We start from the raw sequence: 25,916 nt of genomic DNA, 5'->3' as shown, positions 1-25,916 counted from the left end.
ACGTTAATTATGCAAAAGCTTTCAAACATGAGTTTTAATATTTCTATACCTTGCAATATAAAATAAAATTTTAATTTAGTAACAGAAGATAATTTCAATCCGCTCGCACACTATACACGTACTATGTGCATCAATCATACGATATTCGCCAAAAAATTATTTGATCAACAAAACCCACAGAAAAGGTCTAACAAACAATCTCTTATCAAATTCCAGCTCTAGCGGTATGCCGAGCAACAGGTGATCCTCACTACCGAACATTTGATGGAAAACGCTACGACTTCATGGGAAAATGTCAATATGTGTTGGCCAAAGACTCGAAAGAAACCTTTACAATTCTGCAAGATACCGAACCTTGTGGTAGAAGAAAAGCTACGTGCACCTATGCTATTACGGCAAAAATACAAGGAAAAACCATTTACATGAGTAGAGGAGGAAGTGTATTAGTAAATGGTGAAAATGTCACATTGCCGTATAAAGATAAAGGTATTTATTGATTTACACATTCTGTAGAGACATGGTCAGAAAAGTCGACTGAAAGTGGGCTTAAATGAAACGTTGTTTACCGTGAAGAGAATTTTTTAATGGAACAATCATCTATGCATCATCTGTTTGCAATACAGATTATGCAACTGTACATTTGAACGTTAAAAAATTGATTGGAAAAATTTCAAAATATTTTCGCATGAATGATGAAAATCCGTGCCAACGTCAATGAGCTCATTTATTTATTGACATTTCACGATTTTCATTAATCACTTACAGGAATTACTGTCAAAGTTTTCATGAAACGTGGCATGAAGATCAAGACAAAGATTGGTTTAACAGTTGAATACAATGGTGTATTTAACGTTTTGTGAAAGTTCGAAACATCTATAGGGGAAAATTATCAGGACTTTGCGGCAACTTTAATGGCAAACGTAATGATGAGTTCAAGACACCAGAAAATGCACTTGTGAAGAACGTAATTACATTTGGAAATTCCTGGAAGACAGATGACAGTTGTCCAAATGTCACAACTGTTGAAGACCATCCGTGTAAAAATAACATCAAACGTGCACTGAAAGCTAAACAAGAATGTTCAGCACTTAAAAAACAACCTTTCTCAAAGTGTAATGAAGTTGTAGATCCAAATGATGGTCCTATAGAAGAGTGTGAATATGATGTCTGCGCATGTGAAAGTAATCCGAAGGCGTGTGTGTGTGAATCATTTGCTGCTTATGAAGAACAATGTAATAACACAGGGATTGAAATCAAGTGGAAACATCTCAAAAAGTTTGCAAAATGTGGTAAGTTAGTAGAAATTAGGAATTTGACAAATTGATCGCACGAAAAGAACTGATTCTCCGTGCATAATAAAAACGCCAAACTTTTAAATTTAAAGAAATTGGAAACATGCACGCATATCATACAGATTAAAGTTATATTTCTGCTTCTAATTGTCCCAATATAATTTCATTACTGCAGTTTCATTTAAAACTCCGTTCCAATAAAAGGTGAAACAGATATAATTCTGGGATACATTATTTTAGGTTCAGCATGTTCCTCGGCTCCTTGTCGTAACGGAGGAAATTGCACCGAGAAAGGAGACTCTTTCGAATGCACTTGTCCTCCTGAATTTAAAGGCAAAAGATGTCAGCGGAAGGCAAAAGGTGATTAATTAATTTGAATGACGTAGTTGTTGAGACAATTCTGTTTAATCAAACAGAGTAAAGATTGAAATCAAATAATCAATATTGAGAGGGTAGATTCGAGGGTTATTGCATGGGTGTTATTTTCGGAAAGGAAACCCGCGCGCGTATGAAAAAAAGTCATAAGAAATAAGGAACTGTTTTTATGCCACGTTCAAGTCCTAGACTAAGTGAACTATAGTGTGGTCACTCTCAAATTGTTTGAATATACATTCCTAGAATCTTCGTGTGATCCAAATCCTTGCAGAAATGGAGGAAGATGTAAAAATACAGGAAAAGGGATCAAATGCATTTGCCCTTCTCGTTTTGTTGGAAGACGATGTCAATTCAAATTGAGGAATAGTAAGTCACTAATTGACTAAACTTTAAAAAAAGTGAAATAAACTAAAAAACGTTTAAAGATAAAAATGATAGAAACGTTGATTATGCAAAAGTTTTCAAACATGAGTATTTAACTATTTCTATACCTTGCAATATAAAATAATAATTTAATTTAGTCCCAGAAGATAATTTCAATCCGCTTGCACACTACACACGTACTATGTGCATCAATCATACGATATTCGCCAACAAAACCCACAGAAAAGGTCTAACAAACAATCTCTTATCAAATTCCAACAAAACCCACAGAAAAGGTCTAACAAACAATCTCTTATCAAATTCCAGCTCTAGCTGTATGCAGAGCAACAGGTGATCCTCACTACCGAACATTTGATGGAAAACGCTACGACTTCATGGGAAAATGTCAATATGTGTTGGCCAAAGACTCGAAAGAAACCTTTACAATTCTGCAAGATAACGAACCTTGTGGTAGAAGAAAAGCTACGTGCACCTATGCTATTACTGCAAAAATACAAGGAAAAACCATTTACATGAGTAGAGGAGGAAGTGTGTTAGTAAATGGTGAAAATGTCACATTGCCGTATAAAGATAAAGGTATTTATTTTTTACACATTCTGTAGAGACATGGTCAGAAAAGTGGACTGAAAGTCGGCTTAAATGAAACGTTGTTTACCGTGAAGAGAATTTTTTAATGGAACAATCGTCTATGCATCATCTGTTTGCAATACAGATTACGCAACTGTACATTTGAAATTTAAAAAATTGATTGGAAAAATTTCAAAACATTTTCCCATGAATGATGAAAATCCGTGTCAACAACAAAGCTCATCTATTTATTGACATTTCACGATTTTCATTAATCACTTATAGGAATTACTGTCAAAGTTTTCATGAAACGTGGCATGAAGATCAAGACAAAGATTGGTTTAACAGTTGAATACAATGGTGTATTTAACGTTTTTGTGAAAGTTCGAAACATCTATAGGGGAAAATTATCAGGACTTTGCGGCAACTTTAATGGCAAACGTAATGATGAGTTCAAGACACCAGAAAATGCACTTGTGAAGAGCGTAATTACATTCGGAAATTCCTGGAAGACAGATGACAGTTGTCCAAATGTTACAACTGTTGAAGACCATCCGTGTAAAAATAACATCAAACGTGCACTGAAAGCTAAACAAGAATGTTCAGCACTTAAAAAACACCCTTTCTCAAAGTGTAATGAAGTTGTAGATCCAAATGATGGTCCTATAGAAGAGTGTGAATATGATTTCTGCGCATGTGAAAGTAATCCGAAGGCGTGTGTGTGTGAATCATTTGCTGCTTATGAAGAACAATGTAATAACACGGGGATTGAAATCAAGTGGAAACATCTCAAAAAGTTTGCAAAATGTGGTAAGTTAGTAGAAATTAGGAATTTGACGAATTGATCGCACGAAAAAAATTGATGCTCCGTGCATAATAAAAACGCCAAACTTTTAAATTTAAAGAAATTGGAAACATGCACGCATATCATACAGATTAAAGTTATATTTCTGCTTCTAATTGTCCCAATATAATTTCATTACTGCAGTTTCATTTAAAACTCCGTTCCAATAAAAGGTGAAACAGATATAATTCTGGGATACATTATTTTAGGTTCAACATGTTCCTCGGCTCCTTGTCGTAACGGAGGAAAATGCACCGAGAAAGGAGACTCTTTCGAATGCACTTGTCCTCCTGAATTTAAAGGCAAAAGATGTCAGCGGAAGGCAAAAGGTGATTAATTAATTTGAATGACGTAGTCGTTGAGACAATTATGTTTAATCAAACAGAGTAAACATTGAAATCAAATAATCAATAATTAGGGGGTAGATTCGAGGGTTATTGCATGGGTGTTATTTGCGGAAAGGAAACCCGCGCGCGTATGAGAAAAAGTCATAAGAAATAAGGAACTGTTTTTATGCCACGTTCAAGTCCTAGACTAAGTGAACTATAGTGTGGTCACTCTCAAATTGTTTGAATATACATTCCTAGAATCTTCGTGTGATCCAAATCCTTGCAGAAATGGAGGAAGATGTAAAAATACAGGAAAAGGGATCAAATGCATTTGCCCTTCTCGTTTTGTTGGAAGACGATGTCAATTCAAATTGAGGAATAGTAAGTCACTAATTGACTAAACTTTAAAAAAAGTGAAATAAACTAAAAAACGTTTAAAGATAAAAATGATAGAAACGTTGATTATGCAAAAGTTTTCAAACATGAGTATTTAACTATTTTTATACCTTGCAATATAAAATAATAATTTAATTTAGTCCCAGAAAATAATTTCAATCCGCTTGCACACTATACACGTACTATGTGCATCAATCATACGATATTTGCCAAAAAATTACTTGATCAACAAAACCCACAAAAAAGGTCTAACAAACAATCTCTTATCAAATTCCAGCTCTAGCTGTATGCCGAGCAACAGGTGATCCTCACTACCGAACATTTGATGGAAAACGCTACGACTTTATGGGAAAATGTCAATATGTGTTGGCCAAAGACTCGAAAGAAACCTTTACAATTCTGCAAGATAACGAACCTTGTGGTAGAAGAAAAGCTACGTGCACCTATGCTATTACTGCAAAAATACAAGGAAAAACCATTTACATGAGTAGAGGAGGAAGTGTATTAGTAAATGGTGAAAATGTCACATTGCCGTATAAAGATAAAGGTATTTATTTTTTACACATTCTGTATAGACATGGTCAGAAAAGTCAACTGAGAGTGGGCTTAAATGAAACGTTGTTTACCGTGAAGAGAATTTTCTAATGGAACAATCGTCTATGCATCATCTGTTTGCAATACAGATTACGCAACTGTACATTGGAAATTTAAAAAATTGATTGGAAAAATTTTAAAATATTTTCCCATGAATGATGAAAATCCGTGCATGCATGTCAACAACAAAGCTCATTTATTTATTGACATTTCACGATTTTCATTAATCACTTATAGGAATTACTGTCAAAGTTTTCATGAAACATGGCATGAAGATCAAGACAAAGATTGGTTTAACAGTTGAATACAATGGTGTATTTAACGTTTTTGTGAAAGTTCGAAACATCTATAGGGGAAAATTATCAGGACTTTGCGGCAACTTTAATGGCAAACGTAATGATGAGTTCAAGACACCAGATAATGCACTTGTGAAGAGCGTAATCACATTTGGAAATTCCTGGAAGACAGATGACAGTTGTCCAAATGTCACAACTGTTGAAGACCATCCGTGTAAAAATAACATCAAACGTGCACTGAAAGCTAAACAAGAATGTTCAGCACTTAAAAAACAACCTTTCTCAAAGTGTAATGAAGTTGTAGATCCAAATGATGGTCCTATAGAAGAGTGTGAATATGATGTATGCGCATGTGAAAGTAATCCGAAGGCGTGTGTGTGTGAATCATTTGCTGCTTATGAAGAACAATGTAATAACACAGGGATTGAAATCAAGTGGAAACATCTCAAAAAGTTTGCAAAATGTGGTAAGTTAGTAGAAATTAGGAATTTGACAAATTGATCGCACGAAAAGAACTGATTCTCCGTGCATAATAAAAACGCCAAACTTTTGAAATTTAAGAAAATTGGAAACATGCACGCATCATACAGATTAAAGTCATATGTCTTGCAGTTTCATTTAAAACTCCGTTGAAATATGAGATGAAACTGATATACTTCTGGGATAAATTATTTTAGGTTCAGCGTGTTCCTCAGCTCCTTGTCGTAACGGTGGAATATGCACCGAGAAAGGAAACTCTTTCGAATGCACTTGTCCTCCTGAATTTAAAGGCAATAGATGTCAGCGGAAGGCAAAAGGTGATTAACTAATTTGAATGACGTAGTTGTTGAGACAATTCTTCTGAAATCTGTTCATTAAACAGAATGAAGATTGAAATCAAATAATCAATAATTGGAGGGTAGATTCGAGGGTTATTGCATCGGTGTTATTTTCGGAGAACATACGAACTCCAGAATGTAAACAAAAGAAAACCTGCGCGCGCATGAGAAAAAGTCATAAGACATAAGGGATTGTTTTTATGCCACGTTCAAGTCCTAGTTTCGAAATATGACAATGTAGGGTAACATATAAATAATATAATTTTACTTGATAGGATATTGATTTACATTTTTTCTATATTCATGTTGCATATACACAATACAGAGACAATCAAGCTTTAACTGGGATTTGAATGGCTTACTATAATGCTGAACCAACGCGTGTTTGCAATTGATACGTTAGATCAGTCATTCAAATTCAACCTATTTTAAAAGGGATACAATTAACCTAGTTCTAGTGAACTGAAGTAACTCTAAAATTGTTTGAATATACATTCCTAGAATCTTCGTGTGATCCAAATCCTTGCAGAAATCGAGGAAGATGTAAAAATACGGGAAAAGGGATCAAATGCATTTGTCCTAATCGTTTTGTTGGAAAACGTTGCCAATTCAAATTGAAGAGTAAGTCACTAATTGACTAAACTTTAAAAAAAGTAAAATAAACTAAAAAACCTTTCAAGATAAAAATAATAGAAACGTTAATAGTGCAAAAGCTTTCAAACATGAGTATTTAACTATTTTTATACATTTCAATATAAAATCATAATTTAATTTAGTAACACAGCCACACAGGAAAATTTCAATTCGCTCGCACACTAAACTATATTCATGAATCATACGATATTCGTCAAAAATTATTTGATCAACACGCCCCACAGAAAAGGTCTAAATAAATAACCTCTTATCAAATTCCAGCTCTAGCTGTATGCCGAGCAACAGGTGATCCTCACTACCGAACATTTGATGGAAAACGCTACGACTTTATGGGAAAATGTCAATATGTGTTAGCCAAAGACTCGAAAGAAACCTTTACAATTCTGCAAGATAACGAACCTTGTGGTAGAAGAAAAGCTACGTGCACCTATGCTATTACTGCAAAAATACAAGGAAAAACAATTTACATGAGTAGAGGAGGAAGTGTATTAGTAAATGGTGAAAATGTCACATTGCCGTATAAAGATAAAGATAAAGGTATTTATTTTTTACATATTCTGCATTGACATGGTCAGAAAAGTCGACTGAAAGTCGGCTTAAATGAAACGTTGTTTACCGTGAAGAAAATTTTAAATGGAACAATCGTCTATGCATCATCTGTTTGCAATACAGATTACGCAACTGTACATTTGAAATTTAAAAAATTGATTGGAAAAATTTTAAAATATTTTCGCATGAATGATGAAAATCCGTGTCAACATCAAAACTCATCTATTTATGGACATTTCACGATTTTGATTAATCAATTATAGGAATTACTGTCAAAGTTTTCATGAAACGTGGCATGAAGATCACGACAAAGATTGGTTTGATAGTTGAATACGATGGTGTATTTAACGTTTTTGTGAAAGTTCTCAACAAATATATGGGAAAATTATCAGGACTTTGCGGCAACTTTAATGGCAAACGTAATGATGATTTCAAGACACCAGATAATGCACTTGTGAAGAAAGTAATTACATTTGGAAATTCCTGGAAGACAGATGACAGTTGTCCAAATGTCACAACTGTTGAAGACCATCCGTGTAAAAATAACATCAAACGTGCACTGAAAGCTAAACAAGAATGTTCAGCACTTACAAAACAACCTTTCTCAAAGTGTAATGAAGTTGTAGATCCAAATGATGGTCCTATAGAAGAGTGTGAATACGATGTCTGCGCATGTGAAAGTAATCCCAAGGCATGTGTGTGTGAATCATTTGCTGCTTATGAAGAACAATGTAATAACACAGGGATTGAAATCAAGTGGAAACATCTCAAAGAGTTTGCAAAATGTGGTAAGTTAGTAGAAATTAGGAATTTGACAAATTGATCGCACGAAAAGAACTGATGCTCCGTGCATAATAAAAACGCCAAACTCTTGAAATTGAAAGACTTTTATTATTATCATACAGATCAAAGTTATATTTCTGGTTCTAATTGTCCCAATATAATTTCATTACTGCAGTTTCATTTAAAACTCCGTTCCAATAAAAGATGAAACTTATATAATTCTGGGATAAATTATTTTAGGTTCAGCATGTTCCTCGGCTCCTTGTCGTAACGGAGGAAATTGCACCGAGAAAGGAAACTCTTTCGAATGCACTTGTCCTCCTGAATTTAAAGGCAAAAGATGTCAGTGGAAGGCAAAAGGTGATTAACTAATTTGAATGACGTAGTTGTTGAGACAATTCTGTTTATTCAAACAGAGTAAAGATTGAAATCAGATATCAATATTTAGAGGGTAGATTCGAGGGTTATTGCATGGGTGTTATTTGCGGAAAGGAAACCTGCGCGTGCATGAGAAAAAGTCATAAGACATAAGGAACTGTTTTTATGCCACGTTCAAGTCCTAGACTAAGTGAACTATAGTGTGGTCACTCTCAAATTGTTTGAATATACATTCCTAGAATCTTCGTGTGATCCAAATCCTTGCTTAAATGGAGGAAGATGTAAAAATACAGGAAAAGGGATCAAATGCATTTGTCCTTCTCGTTTTGTTGGAAAACGATGTCAATTGAAGAAGAGTAAGTCATAAATTGGCTGAAATCCAAAACAAAGAAAATAAATTAATTATTCAGATTAAATTTCTCTCTGGTTTTGAGACTTTAATAGTTAAAAATACTTTACTTGACGCATGAGTGATCTCCCCAGGTCCCCAGAATCCTAATGATATGCATGGGTGGAAAAGCGGAGAGGAGGATTGCATGGGGTATACGCAGAGCAGAACGGGCTTTTTTTCGTTTCGATAACGCGAGTTTTAAAGTAGGAAAAATCCCATAATTGGTCTGGAGCTATAGGGGTCAGATAGATCGGTTTTGAAAGAGGCCGAAACACACGCACTAGAAAGAGGGTTTGGCAATACCGGCCTGGGGTGGGCACATAGCTCCAGATTACAGATCAGTCGTTTCAATTTTAAATTCTTCTTTAATTTTAAATTCATCATTGGTAGCTATCGTTACATAAGCAGTGGAGTCACATGAAATTTTAAAGCAAGAATAATGTAAAAGGAATCAATATTAGCAATTCAATGACGAGTTAAATAGACATCAGTAACAAATTAGATTTCAGATCTAAGTTCAACCTGCACCGGCTTACTACAATAATGTCAATGACAACATCCATAGCTCTTGCAGCCGAAGTGAAAGCATGGCAAGTACTACGAGATCCATATATAATTTATTGTATCAATTCCAACAACTTCAAAGACTTTCCTCCCTTTTCTATCATGTTCCTAAGATTTGGATGCCTCGAGCGAAATTGGTCCGAGCAATATATAGGAATGTAAACGCTGTACAAATACATAACCTAATATCAGGCCTAAACGGAGGTAGCTTGATTGGAGTTATAGACTATGACCCGCTAGCTCTGAACGTTTTTAACAATGTACCATGATAATAAAGGTACAGCTATCTGATGTTAGCTGAATGTTAGGCGGTGGTTATCCTGACAGTAAACTGTAAACCTAACAACATGACAACTAATATACCTTCAAGGCCAGTTCCTTAGACGGTCTGGGAAGGATGTCAAAGGTTTTGTATTGGGACAAAACTAATACCGTTAGTAAAGCACACTTCTGGCTGTGTCCATATCCGCGTCCCACAGTGGGAAAAATGTCATCAATATTGCCATCACGACAGAACTGTCCCCCCTTACAGAGGCATGAAAGTGATGTTCTTATGTTCTCCAAGAAGATAAGATGGGGAACAAAGCTGGGCTTGGAAGGCCACTATTTTCGAAGTGTTACAGGAGAACAAACTCATCAGTAACGTCGGCTCCAGATGAAGAAGATGACACAGCTCTGGGTTTGTCAGTGACACCAGAGTTTCATTTGTCCGACACAGAAATATTGTTCGGTATAATGATCTGCATCAAGACTGTGCCGGGCAATTTAAGACCAACATTACATAAAGGTTCCTTCTGCATGGGCCTGCTGGAGGCACGCAGAACGGCAAAAGTAAACATCGGTCAACTGAAGCTATGAAAAAACTCTAATTAACAATAATTCTGACACTTGCAATTAAGAGATTATATTTTAAATTAAGAATTTGCGATGTCCCATCTCTTTTGGGCCTTGTAAATATTGAAGAAATAACCCCTTCATGGTCACATGGAGCATAGCCCCTCTGTATACTTAAGAAGACTCTGTATTTTGTGTTTCAAATGTTTGTGTTTGGGTTTCGTGCCAAACATCACGCTCTCTAAGAGCAGACGTTTGGGACAGAGGATCCGAAAATTCAAGTTTCTGACCTGATATAATTCTAAATCTCAGTGTCAGAGGTTAAAGATGCCCATGTAGCATAATTCTTTTGTCCGCGTTCTAAAGCAAATAACTTAATATATCCTCATTTACATCAGTAAAAATTTTCTGCTCTGATGCTTCGCGGTCTGCTTGGATCGGTTCTGATACCAGTGGTTTTGCCCATCCCGCATAAAAAGGGTTTATCGCCATACCGGGATGGTATTATGCCAGTACGAATAGCGCGAGACTAAGAGTTCGGGCGTTGTTGGCTTATGCACTGGACCAGGTCGTTTTCTCAATTATATTTGAGGCTAAAGCTTAAAAATCATGTGAGTTGCCCTTGCAGTTCATCGCCAAAGAGAAAATCTGTTGTTAGGGGTGTTCGTGTCGAGCAAACGGCAACATATTTCCTCATTAGATAAGGTTTTATCAATCCAAATGCAAATTAAAGATCCATATTCAAAAGGCCATCTCATCAGCGTTGCCAGGTATAGCCAGTTATAGCCTAGAAACAGTCACCTGCTGACTTTCGTTAATATACCTTCTGAAAATTTACGATACCTGAAGATCGTGTGCCGTCACTCAACTTTCCCCAATCATTAAAGTTGACCTTGCCAACAAGCAGACAATTACAGTTTGCTGGCCGGTCAAACTTGTCTGATTTTTCGGACCAACTTTTTAGTGTTCGCGAGTCTCTCGCTCACTTTGCGCCGATATTACCCCAGCGAACCGGAAGTCCCGGTATTACCCCGGCGAATCGACAGTTCCGGTATTCCCCCGGCGAACCGGCAGTCGCGGTATCACCCCGGCGTACTGGCAGTACTAAGCGATTTTGCTCCATAAATGGTCGTTGTCTATGTCGCTGTCGACCTCTTTTCAGAACCGCGGAGAAAGCGTTTGAGGCCCGGGGCATAATTCGTATTTGGAACCATAATATTCTTTAAGAACCAAATTTGGAAATTTAGAGTGCAGCAGATGAGAGGCTCAGCGTGTGAGGCTCAGGCTTTGCTTTGAGGCTCCCCCTGCCCCTTCTGGGCGCTCCCTCCGGCGAATGAATTATCCTTTTGAATCCTTTTTGAAGGCCTCGTATTTTTTTTGAGAACATCTTTTTGTGCTATCATTGAGCATTTTGAACATGTTTGCCACATGTGCAGCTTCTGTCGTGTCCACATCGGCTTTAGCCGCAGGCGTAACCGGGGAGTCCCGTGTGGCAGTGAAGGAGTCCCGTGACAAAAATAATGTAACCATAGAATATTGATACTGCGTTATACAGTGTTTTCACGGTTCGAATTAAGTCCTAACTTCGTCCTTTAGTATGGTAAATACCAATAAAATACAAATATTAATTGTTTTCAGTATTACTTTGATGCGTCATAATCTAAGCAATGTAACAGAGTTTAATCCGTGAAAAAATATATTAGTTAAAATGGCGAATTAGTGAAACAAAGAGGGCCCACAAGTACGACTAACGGCAGAAGGCCCACAGCGGTTGCATCACGCTTCGGTTTAGCAGGCTTCTTTTTCATTGTAATCAAGCAATTCTTTCTCTTGATCGATTGCCCTATCGTGAACCTGAGTTGGTCATGAACAATCTACATCTATTTGATCACACCTCTGAAGTTGTAGCCTAACACCAACAGTCATATCGTTTCATATTTCTAGTCCATTCTAGATTGACACCATCCTTAAACCCAACCTATCGCAGGGCCAGGAAACGCTATAGTCAATTTTCAAACATAATTTGCGTCGGTCTATACTCTATACTTGCCAATTACATTTCTGACCTGTATAAGCGTTGTTTGTCTACACTTAACTCATTTCTTCCGTAGCAGCTTTGACATTGACCGTGACTGTTGGCGCAGGCGAAAGAAATGGCCTTCTTCGTTCGGTTTATTGTATCCAACACTTCGGTTCATTGGTAGTCGTGTGTAACGCTGGTGATGCTTGGATAAAGCTAGCGCACCTCTTCCCCATTTGATTTTTAATATCCACGTCGTCGGTTCAATTTTAATTTTCACGTCGTCATTATGGGGTGGGGTTGTCTCCTTTGTCGCAAAGTCTCAAGTGTCATTTTGTTAATTAATAATTAATACTTCGATACTAAAAATTAATAATCGGAATGAGCAAAATAAAATACGCACATTTTTAAATTATTCTAATCCGAGTTGTTTATTCTAAGAGACCAAAAGATAATAATAATATGGTAATTTTGAAACAGAAGATAATTTTAATCCAGGTGCACACGCCGCAGTATGAAATGTATAATATTCGCCAAAAACTCTTTGATCAACACACCCCACAAAAAGGTCTAACGGATAATCTCTTATCAAATTCCGACGAATAATCTCTTATCTAAATGGCTGTACCTATGATCACCGGAGGACTACCAGGCAGTATAGAGTAAATTTTAAGGAAATTGGAAGTATTGTCTTTATTTAAAATATGCAATTCTGCATCAACAAAACATAAACAACAACAATTAATTAAAAGCATTCAGTTCCTAAAAATTAAATATTTAAATTTCAGGCTTGGCATGTTCGTCAGCTCCATGCCTGAACGGAGGAAAATGTACAGCAAAAGGACGTTATTTTAAATGCACTTGTCGTCCTGGATTTAGAGGAAGAAGATGCCAGCTGAAACCAAAGGGTGATTATTCTAGAATTCTAATTGGAAAAGTACTATAGTTCAAGGCGAGGGAAAAAATTAAATTGATCAAAGGTGCAAAAAAGCGGCAAAACATTACACTGCTAGAATTAGAGCAGCCATTTGATAACAAGTCCTTTGCTTCGCTTGTTTATAGGATCACCATGCTTCAGGACTCCATGTCGAAATGGAGGAAAATGTACAGCAAAAGGACGTTATTTCAAATGCACTTGTCGTCCTGGATTTAGAGGAAGAAGATGCCAGCTGAAACCAAAGGGTAATTATTCTAGAATTCTAATTGGAGAAATACTTATAGTCCAAGGCAGTTGGCAAGGAAAAAAATTAAATTGATCAAAGGTGCAAAAAAGCGGCAAAACATTGCACTGCTAGAATTAGAGCAGCCATTTAATAACAGGTCCCTTGCTTCGCTTGTTTATAGGATCACCATGCTTCAGGACTCCATGTCGAAATGGAGGAAAATGTACAGCAAAAGGACGTTATTTTAAATGCACATGTCGTCCTGGATTTAGAGGAAGAAGATGCCAGCTGAAACCAAAGGGTAATTATTCTAGAATTCTAATTGGAGAAATACTTATAGTCCAAGGCGGTTGCCGAGGGAAAAAAATTAAATTGATCAAAGGTGCAAAAAAGCGGCAAAACATTACACTGCTAGAATTAGAGCAGCAGCCATCTAAGAGCAGGTCTTTTGCTTCGCTTGTTTATAGGATCACCATGCTTCAGGTCTCCATGTCGAAATGGAGGAAAATGTACAGCAAAAGGACGTTATTTCAAATGTACTTGTCGTCCTGGATTTAGAGGAAGAAGATGCGAGCTGAAACCAAAGGGTAACAAATTTATATATAGTCGCTATATATTTGGTACAATTGTGTAGCAAAAGCTGCTCATCTCGCACTTCTTTCTTTTCCCTGAGGTTCAAGCCGGTGTTGTTCACTTTAACAAGAGCTAGGGGTTACCACATGTAAACTTGATTTTTGTTGCAAAGAATTCTAATTGGCAAATTTTTACAGTCAAAGGCGGTTGGCTAGGGAAAAAAATTTACACAATAGGTGAAAATGGGGCAATTTGTAGAAACTGTAAAAATCGAAGCGTAAAATAACACATAGAATGGTTAAAACACAAATTTAAATATTGTAATTCTAATTCCAGCTCTGGCGGTATGCAGAGCAACAGGTGATCCTCACTACCGAACATTTGATGGAAAACGCTACGACTTTATGGGAAAATGTCAATATGTGTTAGCCAAAGACTCGAAAGAAACCTTCACAATTCTGCAAGATAACGAACCTTGTGGCAGAAGAAAAGCTACGTGCACGGATGCTGTAACAGTAAAGTTACAAGGAAAAACCATTCACCTGAGTAGAGGAGGAAAAGTATTAGTAAATGGTGAAAATGTCGCATTACCGTATAAAGATCAAGGTACCTAAAATTTATTTATGTAAATAATTCAAGATATACGTAATAACGACTGAGCGCCATGGTTCTATAAATCCCTTACAAATAATAGAGACCGAGACCACGGTTCTTGTAATAAAACAAAACTGCTATTGTATACGTGATTACAACGTTTCGTGAAAATGTGATGTGATTCGTAAGGAAAGAAATGGGACATTTACTAAGTCAAAATATGTATGACAAAATATAGTTGATGCAAGAAAACTAAATGCAGTCTATATGAAAAGTTATATAGCTCCATGCATGATGACATCTCCAAATGCGCATGTTAGTGTAGGTCAGATTGCTCTTAATATAAATGTTTAGAGATCATATATATACGGAAGCGTTTAAAAAGGTTGATTGCTGACTTTTAGGATATATTATCAGAGCTTTCATGAAACGTGGCATGAAGATCACGACAAAGATTGGATTAATAGTTGAATACGATGGTGTATTTAACGTTTTTGTGAAAGTTCCAAACATCTATATGGGAAAATTATCAGGACTTTGCGGCAACTTTAATGGCAAACGTAATGATGAGTTCAAGACACCAGAAAATGCACTTGTGAAGAACGTGATTACATTTGGAAATTCCTGGAAGACAGATGGCAGTTGTCCAAATGTCACAACTGTTGAAGACCATCCGTGTAAAAATAACATCAAACTTGCACAGAAAGCTAAACGAGAATGTTCAGCACTTACAAAACAACCTTTCTCAAAGTGCAATGGAATTGTAGATCCAAATGATGGTCGCATAGAAGAGTGTGAATACGATTTCTGCGCATGTGGAAGTAATCCCAGAGCATGTGTGTGTGAATCATTTGCTGCTTATGAAGAAGAATGCAACAATGCGGGAATTGAAATAAAGTGGAAACATCTTAAAAAGTTTGCAAAATGTGGTAAGTTAACATGAGGAAAGAAAATAACAAAAAATAAGTGTATCTAAGTCTGTTCTAAACTTGCAATTTCCATTAAAGAATCAGAGCTGGCCTAATGTTAATCAAATGGTGTAAAACACAGAAAAAATTAAAATATTTTTTTATGTTCGGTTGCTGAAATAGACGATGTTTTATTAGTAATACCAGGCTTTCCTGTTGAATAAAAAATTTTAGGCTCACCATGTTCGTCAGCTCCTTGTCGAAACGGAGGAAACTGCTCAACAGTAGGGAATTCTTTCAAATGCACTTGTCCTCCTAAATTTAAAGGAAAAATATGTCAGTGGAAAAAAAAAGGTAATCAAATGTTTTAATAGCATAAAATAGCTACTATTTAAGGCAGCTATTTCTCAGATTTTTTTCATCGTTAATTTTTGCAGACGGATACTGGGTATAGTCTGTTGTTAGACGGGCGTCATTTTGTAGAGTTTCAGCAACTAGTGGTTTGCAATATTTTTTTTTTAAATTGCCGGATTCAGCAACAACATAATACAAAATATAACGCGCATTTTGTTCATTAAATAATTTTAGGTTTGAGATGTTCGTCAGCTCCATGCCTGAACGGAGGAAAATGTAGAGAAAAAGGACGTTATTTTAAATGCACTTGTCGTCCTGGATTTAGAGGAAGAAGATGCCAGCTGAAACCAAAGGGTAATTATTCTAGAATTCTAATTTGAGAAATACTTATAGTCCAAGGCAGTTGGCGAGGGAAAAAATTAAATTGATCATTGGTGCAAAAAAAGCGGCAAAACATTACACTGCTAGAATTAGAGCAGCCATCTAAGAGCAGATCTTTTGCTTCGCTTGTTTATAGGATCACCATGCTTCAGGAGTCCATGTCGAAATGGAGGAAAATGTACAGCGAAAGGACGTTATTTTAAATGCACTTGTCGTCCTGGATTTAGAGGGAGAAGATGCCAGCTGAGACCAAAGGGTAATTACTTGAATTCTAATTGGAGAAATACTTATAGTCGAAGGCGGTTGCACTTGCTTAATAAAAACGCACTAGTGATTATTATTAAACACTCTCCTAATCTTTTTCACTTGAATTACTGACAAATTTTGTCCATGGCTCCACGTACCTATAATCACAGGAGGACTACTAGGCAGTATACAGTAAATCTTAAGGAGATTGGAAGTACATTGTCTTTATAATATGCAATTCTGCGTCAACAAAACATAAACATTTACAGCAATTAAAAGATTTTGCTAAAAATTAAATATTTAAATCTCAGGCTTGGCATGTTCGTCAGCTCCATGCCTGAACGGAGGAAAATGTACAGCGAAAGGACGTTATTTTAAATGCACTTGTCGTCCTGGATTTGGAGGAAGAAGATGTCAGCTGAAACCACAGGGTAATCGAATTTATTCGCTACATTTGGAAAATTAGTTATCTTGAACTTTTGATTATTTCAATGATAAAAGAGATGAAACTCAGGTCATTCCTGTGACTGACTTTTAATCAGAGGATTGCCAGTTTGCCACCATGCAGTATGTAAGTCGAAAGTGGCTGTCGCTTTCTATTTTAGGTAAAACTTAGTTTCTCAAACAATTAAGTATTAATTGAGGAATTATTACAACACATTAATTCAATGCATGCATAAGAAAATCATGAACATCTATTACATATTTATAATTGCCCAAAATAGTAACGCAAAACGGCGTACAATGTTTCATCATATAGTTAATATGAAGCGTGCATTAATAAATATCTTGGTAACGCCAAACAAAAAAAGCAATGTTGCTCGACGTCTAATCAGTAAAGTCTATAAACTGTGAAAATCGAAGCGTAAAATAATACATAGAATGGTTATAACAAAAATTAAAATATTGTAATTTTAATTTCAGCTCTAGCGGTATGCCGAGCAACAGGTGATCCTCACTACCGAACATTTGATGGAAAACGCTACGACTTTATGGGAAAATGTCAATATGTGTTAGCTAAAGACTCGAAAGAAACCTTTACAATTCTGCAAGATAACGAACCTTGTGGTAAAAGAAAAGCTACGTGCACCTATGCTATTACTGCAAAAATACAAGGAAAAACCATTTACATGAGTAGAGGAGGAAGTGTATTAGTAAATGGTGAAAATGTCACAATGCCGTATAAAGATAAAGGTACCTAAAATTTATTTATTTAAATAATTCAAAATGTACGTGCGTAATAACGACTGAGCGCCCTGGTTCTTTAAATCCCTTACATATAATATAGACAGAGAGAACAGTTCTTGTAATAAAACAAAACTGCTAAGAACAAATGTATACGTGAATATAACGTTTCGTGAAAATGTGATGTGATTCGTAAGGAAAGAAATGAGACATTTACTGAGTCAAAATATGTATGACAAAATATAGTTAATACAAGAATACTAAATGCAGTTCATATGAAAAGGTATGATGTATGTTGACATCATGTATGATGACATCTCCAAAATGCATGCGCATGTTAGTGTATGTCAGATTTCTCATAATATGAATGTTTAGAGATCATATACGGAAACGTTTAAAAAGGTTCATTGCTGACTTTTAGGATATATTATCGAAGCTTTCATGAAACGTGGCATGAAGATCACGACAAAGATTGGTTTAATAGTTGAATACGATGGTGTATTTAACGTTTTTGTGAAAGTTCGAAACATCTATAGGGGGAAATTATCAGGACTTTGCGGCAATTTTAATGGCAAACGTAATGATGAGTTCAAGACACCAGAAAATGCACTTGTGAAAAACGTAATTACATTTGGAAATTCCTGGAAGACGGATGGCAGTTGTCCAAATGTCACAACTGTTGAGGACCATCCGTGTAAAAATAACATCAAACGTGCCCTGAGAGCTAAACAAGAATGTTCAGCACTTACAAAAGAACCTTTCTTAAAGTGTAATGAAGTTGTAAATCCAAATGATGGTCCTATAGAAGAGTGTGAATATGATGTCTGCGCATGTGGAAGTAATCCCAAGGCGTGTGTGTGTGAATCATTTGCTGCTTATGAAGAAGAATGCAACAATGCGGGAATTGAAATAAAGTGGAAACATCTTAAAAAGTTTGCAAAATGTGGTAAGTTAACATGAGGAAAGGAATTCGCGAGTAAATAACACAAAATAAATGCAGCTAAGTCTGTTCTAAATTTGCAATTTCCATTAAAGAATAAGAATTCAGGCTAATCAGGGCTGGCCTAATGCTAATCAAATAGTGTAAAACAGAGAAAAAGTTAAAATATTTTTTTAACTTCGGCTGCTGAAATAGACGATATTTGATTAGCTCCGCAAACTAACGCGAGCCAATCATATTCGTGTAACACCAGGCTTTTCGTGTTGATTAAAAAATTCTAGGCTCACCATGTTCGTCAGCTCCTTGTCGAAACGGAGGAAACTGCTCAACAGAAGGGAATTCTTTTAAATGCACTTGTCCTCCTGAATTTAAAGGAAAAAGATGTCAGTGGAATAAAAAAGGTAATCAAATACAATTGTTTTAATAGAAAAAAACACTACTAAAAGGTAGCTATGTCCCAGATTTTCTTCATCGTAAAGTATTGACGACGGATACTGGTATAGTCTGTTGTTATACGGGCGTCATTTTGAAGAGTTTCAGCAACCAGTGGTTTGGTTTTGGTTTTTTTTAAATTGCCGCATTCTGGAACAGCATGAATCAAAATGTGCTCTTTTATTCAATAATTTTAGGCTCGACATGTTCGTCAGCTCCATGCCTGAATGGAGGCAAATGTACAGCAAAAGGACGTTATTTTAAATGCACTTGTCGTCTTGGATTTAGAGGAAGAAGATGCCAGCTGAAACCAAAGCGTAATTATTCTAGAATTCTAATTGGAGAAATACTTATAGTCCAACGCGGTTGGCAAGGAAAAAAATTAAATTGATCATAGGTGCAAATGCACTGCTAGAATCAGAGCAGCCATTTAATAACAGTTCCCTTGCTTCGCTTGTTTATAGGATCACCATGCTTCAGGATTCCATGTCGAAATGGAGGAAAATGTACAGCAAAAGGACGTTATTTTAAATGCACTTGTCGTCCTGGATTTAGAGGAAGAAGATGCCAGCTGAAACCAAAGCGTAATTATTTAAAATAATGCTTTGATTGTGCACTTGCTTAATCAAAACGCAATAGTGATTAATATTTTAAAAACAATTTCTGCTAATCTTTTTCACTTGCATTACTGACACATTTTGCCAATGGCTCCATCTATAATCACAGGAGGACTACCAGGCAGTATAGAGTAAATCTTAAGGAGATTGGAAGTATTGCCTTTATTGAAATATGCAATTCTGCACCGACAAAACATAAACAACAACAATTTAAAGCATTCAGTTCCTTAAAACTAAATATCTAAATTTTAGGCTTGGCATGTTCGTCAGACCCATGCCTGAACGGAGGAAAATGTACAGCAAAAGGACGTTACTTTAAATGCACTTGTCGTCCTGGATTTAGAGGAAGAAGATGCCAGCTGAAACCAAAGCGTAATTTTTCTAGAATTCTAATTGGCGAAATACTTATAGTCCAAGGCGGTTGCACTTGCTTAATCAAAACGCACTAGTGATTAATATTAAACACTCTCCTAATCTTTTTTAACAAAGATTAAAAGCATTTTGCTGAAAATTAAATATTTAAATTTCAGGCTTGGCATGTTCGTCAGCCCCATGCCTGAACGGAGGAAAATGTACAGCAAAAGGACGTTATTTCAAATGCACTTGTCGTCTTGGATTTAGAGGAAGAAGATGCCAGCTAAAACCAAAGGGTAATTATTCTAGAATTCTAATTGGAGAAATACTATAGTCCAAGGCGGTTGGCGAGGAAAAAAAATTAAATTGATCATAGGTGCAAATATACTGCTAGAATTAGAGCAGCCATTTAATAACAGTTCCTTTGCTTTTGCTTCGCTTGTTTATAGGATCACCATGCTTCAGGACTCCATGTCGAAATGGAGGAAAATGTACAGCAAAAGGACGTTATTTTAAATGCACTTGTCGTCCTGGATTTAGAGGGAGAAGATGCCAGCTGAAACCAAAGGGTGATTATTGTAGAATTCTAATTGGAGAAATACTTATAGTCCAAGGCGGTTGCACTTGCTTAATCAAAACGCACTAGTGATTAATATTAAACACTCTCCTAATCTTTTTTAACAAAGATTAAAAGCATTTCGCTGAAAATTAAATATTTAAATTTCAGGCTCGGCATGTTCGTCAGCTCCATGCCTGAATGGAGGAAAATGTACAGCGAAAGGACGTTATTTTAAATGCACTTGTCGTCCTGGATTTGGAGGAAGAAGATGCCAGCTGAAACCAAAGGGTAATCATTCTAAAATTCTAATTGGAAAAGTACTATAGTTCAAGGCGAAAGAAAAAATTAAATTGATCAAAGGTGCAAAAAAGCGGCAAAACATTGCACTGCTAGAATTAGAGCAGCCATTTAATAACAGGTCCTTTGCTTCGCTTGTTTATAGGATCACCATGCTTCAGGATTCCATGTCGAAATGGAGGAAAATGTACAGCAAAAGGAAAATCATTTAAATGCACGTGTCCTCAAGGATTTACAGGGAAAAGGTGTCAACTGAAGGCAAAAAGTAATGAAATATAATGCCTTTAATAATGAAAACGCACTAGTGATTAATATTAAACACTTTCTCCTAATCTTTTTCACTTGCATTACTGACAAATTTTGGCCATGGCTCCACCTATAATCACAGGAGGACTAACGGCCAGAATAGAGTAAATCTTCCGGAGATTGGAAGTATTGTCTTTATTGAAAATATGAAATTCTGCACCGACAAAACATAAACTAGAACGTTTAAAAGCATATTCCTAAAAATTAAATATCTAAATTTCAGTCTTGGCATGTTCGTCAGCTCCATGCCTGAACGGAGGAAAATGTACAGCAAAAGGACGTTACTTTAAATGCACTTGTCGTCTTGGATTTAGAGGAAGAAGATGCCAGCTGAAACCAAAGCGTAATTATTTATATAATGCTTTCGATAGTGCACTTGCTTAATCAAAACGCAATAGTGATTAATATTTTAAAAACACTTTCTCCTAATCTTTTTCACTTGCATTACTGACACATTTTGCCAATGGCTCCATCTATAATCACAGGAGGACTACAAGGCGGTATAGAGTAAATTTAAAGCATTCAGTTCCTAAAAATTAAATATTTAAATTTCAGGCCTGGCATGTTCGTCAGCCCCATGCCTGAACGGAGGAAAATGTACAGCGAAAGGACGTTATTTTAAATGCACTTGTCGTCTTGGATTTAGAGGGAGAAGATGCCAGCTGAAACCAAAGGGTGATTATTGTAGAATTCTAATTGGCGAAATACTTATAGTCCAAGGCGGTTGCACTTGCTTAATCAAAACGCACTAGTGATTAATATTAAACACTCTCCTAATCTTTTTTAACAAAGATTAAAAGCATTTTGCTGAAAATTAAATATTTAAATTTCAGGCTTGGCATGTTCGTCAGCTCCATGCCTGAATGGAGGAAAATGTACAGCAAAAGGACGTTATTTTAAATGCACTTGTCGTCTTGGATTTAGAGGAAGAAGATGCCAGCTGAAACCAAAGGGTAATTATTCTAGAAATCTAATTGGAGAAATACTATAGTCCAAGGCAGTTGGCGAGGAAAAAAAAAATTTAATTGATCATAGGTGCAAATATACTGCTAGAATTAGAGCAGCCATTTAATAACAGTTCCTTTGCTTTTGCTTCGCTTGTTTATAGGATCACCATGCTTCAGGATTCCATGTCGAAATGGAGGAAAATGTACAGCAAGAGGAAAATCATTTAAATGCACATGTCCTCAAGGATTTACAGGAAAAAGGTGTCAACTGAAGGCAAAAAGTAATTAAATATAATGCTTTTAATTTTAATAGTGCACTTGCTTAATAAAAACGCACTAGTGATTAATATTAAACACTTTCTCCTAATTTTTTTCAGGACTACCAGGCAGTATAGAGTAAATCTCAAGTCCTTTTCTTCACTTGTTTATAGGATCACCATGCTTCAGGATTCCATGTCAAAATGGAGGAAAATGTACAGTAAGAGGAAAATCGTTTAAATGCACCTGTCGTCCAGGGTTTAGAGGAAAAAGATGTCAGCTGAAGGCAAAAAGTAATTAAATATATATAAAGCTTTTAATTGCAAATTTAAGATATATATCAAAATGTAAGTTTATTATATGCATTGCAATTAATGATGGCATGAATATTTGTACTGGATGGTTGCATTCACTTAGAGGGAAATTAGAGAAAGATACTTACTCAGGTCATTTTAGGTTCACCATGTTCCACAGCTCCATGTCAAAATGGAGGAAAATGTATGAAAGCAAAAGGAAATTCATTTAAATGCACTTGTCCTCCTGGATTTAAAGGAAAAAGATGTCAACAGAAAGGTAATAAAATTCACATGTCCTAATTTAGCTACCAAAATATATTTGTTGGACGTACTATTCTTATTTTGAGTATTTATATTTAAAGATTGGTTTAAGGGGTTAATTCTGCTCAAAACAATGGGAAGCCACCTGGTTTAAAATTATAGCCCAATTAAATCACCAGTATGACTATGTGTGAATCTGCATTCATGAGCATTTTTTGCCATGTAGAGAAAGGACTCTAATTCTCTAAACATTGTCCTACATTGTTCCCAGGCTTCTATCCTCTGGACTCCTGTTCTTAGCTTGTCATTAATATGAATATCTGGGGCACATTTAATACAGGACTGAATAGCCAAACTGTTTATTTCTTATATTTAAAAATCAAAATATACAGAAAAATTAAATCCCGGACTTGGCAATGTAGTGTACCCCAAAGTCAATGATAAGCCAGTTTGGATTAATTGATGGAACCGTGGAACACATTGTATAAATGTTATTTAATTGTTTTATATGCACCCAATGCACCCAAAATCATGCATAGTATTCCTGCACGTTTGACGTTTCAGTGTTGAAAAATTGTTTACCTTACTTGGCTTGATTATTTTAACGGTTCACAGCTTACAATTTATTGAAATCGTGAAACACGGCTCGGAAATCGAAAATATACAAAATCCCCAAATTAGTAATTTACTGGCCAAATGACCAAAATCCTGGATTTGACCGCGCAGAAAACTGGAACGACAGCTCACAGCTTCAGCTTTCAGGGGCCAGTTGTATGAAAGCTGGATAGCGCTATCAACCGGTTAGTGATTTTTTCAACCGTTCTAAAAATGCTCGAAAAGCGATCAAATTTGATTTTTGGAACCAACAATGATTAAAGAAGATCCTCGATTTAGGAATACTAAGATTTAATCAGAGTTATAGCTAACAACGAGCGATTTTAAAGCGATTCAAAAAAACACTAAAAACACTGTCCGGTGGATAGCGCTATCCGGCTTTCATACAACCGCAGTTGATATAATATACATGGTTTGGATACTAAATTAAGTACAATACAACTCATTAACTATGTTATTGTCCAGGTGTATGCAAAAAATGGTTCCTTTCTCGTCACGTGTCTATTGTATTTTAGCCAAACTTACCAATGGCATTCGTCTTGCTGAAAGGAACAATTTTTTGCATAAAGCTACCTCAACATAGTTATTAGTTAATGAGTTGTATTGTAGTTTTATATGTGATCTCCAAACCATGTATATTCTATTAATTCTTGATTCGGCCGGTCGTAGCTTTTAACCCGATGGTGAGCCGTTATCTTTTCGCTTGTTGTTAAATTGAAATTATATAAGGGAGCGGTCATAAAGTAACTGCTAGGGTGGGCCGGAGGAAATAAAGATGGGCCATGAAATTATTTTCATTAGTTTGGGTGGGCCATCAATTACTTTTTGTGAAAATGGATGGGCCATGAAACAAAATACAGCCTGTTTGCACTCAATACATACTATAAGCGACGCTGCATGGTTGGTTTGATCAAAGTGATAGACACGCTGTACATTAACATATATAGCAGGATGGGTCATGAAACTTTTCCAATGACTTATGATGGGCTTTTAGATCTTTTCTAGATTTTCAGGATGGGCCACCGAATTTTTTTAGGAAAACAGATTTTTCCCTCCGGCCCACCCTAGCAGTTACTTTATGACCGCTCCCTAACAAAGAATGAAAAACTCTACTTGGTCAGAAACTGTTCACTTTAAGACACTTGAGAGCAAGTTTTTTACAAAAAGTAATGCCTAGCTCAAGTTCGCCGTTTTTTGGCCAACTATCAGTTGTTCAGTTGTTATTGGGATTTTTTAGCTGTCTGATATTTTCAATTATATTTTTAGTTCGAAGACTTCGCCCTTGGTCGTAAAGTTCCCGCGTGAATAACATGTACTTGATGAGATAGAAATATTATACGCAAGAACTAAATAGAAATTAGTGGCGTCGCCATAGATAAGTGGGGTGGAGATATTCATACACTCATGTTCACAGACCGGTAAAACGATCAATTTGAAAAGAAATGAATAATGTAAAACACGAATATATGAAAAAGTCCCCCCCCACTTACCAGGCTGGCGAAGCCACTGATAGAAATATAATAATGTCATACTGATGAAAATAGTAAAATGAGATCGTCATAATTGATATTCTGTATGTTAAAGAATTAAGTAGAAATAGATATACAATAATCGATACCTTGATTGCATTACGTTGATGGGGCTGGGTACGATCCGTAATAAATATCGATCAAGCAAATTTGAAAAATTCTTGAAGAAAGTAATGAGAAGGACTACGGTGCGCAGATGCAGAACCCCCTTTGAATCTCGCTTTAAATAACTTGGAAATATCGAGTGTCAAAAGCCATACAGAAATGTCGGGCAGGAGTCAGGACTGAAATTTTGCAATTAGTAGTTTCACTTTTTACATCTATAATGTGGTCTAAAACTGGAAAGGTATTTTGTAACCGAATTAATTGATCACCCATCATCGGAGAAAGTAACGTTAACAGATGTTGTCATATTAGGACGTCATTAAAATTAACGTATTTCTGGGTTTTTCTAATTTCGTACTCAGGCCTTCTTTACATTAATTTTCATGTAAAATTTTTTTAGCAATGTAGCAAACATTTGAAACGCTTTATAGAGTTTGGAATGCCAGATCCTGACATCCTATATAAACTGTGGCATTAAATTCAATCTGCGAAGTATTATTGCATGTTTGCAGCATCGTGTATAATATGTCTATATGCCCCTTTCATTCGTCGTATGAATTAAGTTGATCACTCCATTGTTATTCCCTGGCAGCAAAAAGACTATTTATGTTTGGACTAACTCTCATCTGCTTTTTCAATTTCCAATTATGAAACTACTCTTTCTCTTAAATTATCGAACTGGAAACTATCAAAGAAACTTCTCTTTGTTTCTAAATCTAAAAAGAAACAAAAATTAATCAACTTGACCTAATGGGCTATGCCTATGAATACAAAATTGTTTCCTCGAGTGCGAGAGTAATGAGTTCCCCTATTAAAATAAATTAAACCCGGAACACCCACTCTATATTCATGTGCATGTGATAGTATAAAAATCAAGGCTGAGCGTAAATACAAAACAGACTACATTTACTGATTTCGTGGGTTTCAG

At 36.0% G+C, this 25,916-nt stretch overlaps 1 protein-coding gene and 1 long non-coding RNA gene across 6 annotated transcripts in view; one reads left to right on the top strand and one right to left on the bottom strand.

Moving 5' to 3' along the window:
* The window catches only part of LOC114524611, a 32,540-nt gene extending 9,106 nt beyond the window's left edge, over window positions 1-23,434 (bottom strand). The window contains exons 1-4 of the long non-coding RNA XR_003687107.1: window positions 23,322-23,434; window positions 22,625-22,722; window positions 18,700-18,774; window positions 15,547-15,621 (exon numbers count right to left, since the gene is read on the bottom strand). This is a non-coding gene — a long non-coding RNA (uncharacterized LOC114524611). The remainder of the gene's footprint in view (window positions 1-15,546; window positions 15,622-18,699; window positions 18,775-22,624; window positions 22,723-23,321) is intronic.
* Window positions 1-24,958, top strand: part of LOC114524608 (neurogenic locus notch homolog protein 1-like) — a 37,060-nt gene extending 12,102 nt beyond the window's left edge. Inside the window, exons 14-34 of one of the 5 annotated variants that reach the window (XM_028545744.1) lie at window positions 4,465-4,734; window positions 5,019-5,543; window positions 5,755-5,874; window positions 6,397-6,516; window positions 17,212-17,481; window positions 17,894-18,418; window positions 18,694-18,813; window positions 19,042-19,161; window positions 19,309-19,428; window positions 19,714-19,833; window positions 19,992-20,111; window positions 20,265-20,384; window positions 20,543-20,662; window positions 20,817-20,936; window positions 21,201-21,320; window positions 21,533-21,652; window positions 21,811-21,930; window positions 22,086-22,205; window positions 22,356-22,475; window positions 22,639-22,755; window positions 24,621-24,942. In XM_028545744.1, the coding sequence (XP_028401545.1) occupies window positions 4,465-4,734; window positions 5,019-5,543; window positions 5,755-5,874; window positions 6,397-6,516; window positions 17,212-17,481; window positions 17,894-18,418; window positions 18,694-18,813; window positions 19,042-19,161; window positions 19,309-19,428; window positions 19,714-19,833; window positions 19,992-20,111; window positions 20,265-20,384; window positions 20,543-20,662; window positions 20,817-20,936; window positions 21,201-21,320; window positions 21,533-21,652; window positions 21,811-21,930; window positions 22,086-22,205; window positions 22,356-22,475; window positions 22,639-22,755; window positions 24,621-24,646 (3,533 nt within the window). In that variant the 3' untranslated portion in view covers window positions 24,647-24,942. Of the gene's footprint in view, window positions 1-4,464; window positions 4,735-5,018; window positions 5,544-5,754; window positions 5,875-6,396; window positions 6,517-17,211; window positions 17,482-17,893; window positions 18,419-18,693; window positions 18,814-19,041; window positions 19,162-19,308; window positions 19,429-19,713; window positions 19,834-19,991; window positions 20,112-20,264; window positions 20,385-20,542; window positions 20,663-20,816; window positions 20,937-21,200; window positions 21,321-21,532; window positions 21,653-21,810; window positions 21,931-22,085; window positions 22,206-22,355; window positions 22,476-22,638; window positions 22,756-24,620 lie in introns of all 5 variants that reach the window. The other 4 variants (XM_028545746.1, XM_028545745.1, XM_028545749.1 and 1 more) reach the window with 4 other exon arrangements.
* The last annotated feature ends 958 nt before the right edge of the window (window positions 24,959-25,916 follow it).

This window comes from Dendronephthya gigantea, unplaced genomic scaffold (assembly GCF_004324835.1).
Source record: "Dendronephthya gigantea isolate DGI-Jeju-01 unplaced genomic scaffold, DenGig_1.0 000031F, whole genome shotgun sequence".
Classification (NCBI taxonomy): Eukaryota; Metazoa; Cnidaria; class Anthozoa; order Malacalcyonacea; family Nephtheidae; genus Dendronephthya; species Dendronephthya gigantea.
Note: the sequence above shows the minus strand (reverse complement) of the source record. Positions and strands in the feature narration are given on the sequence as shown.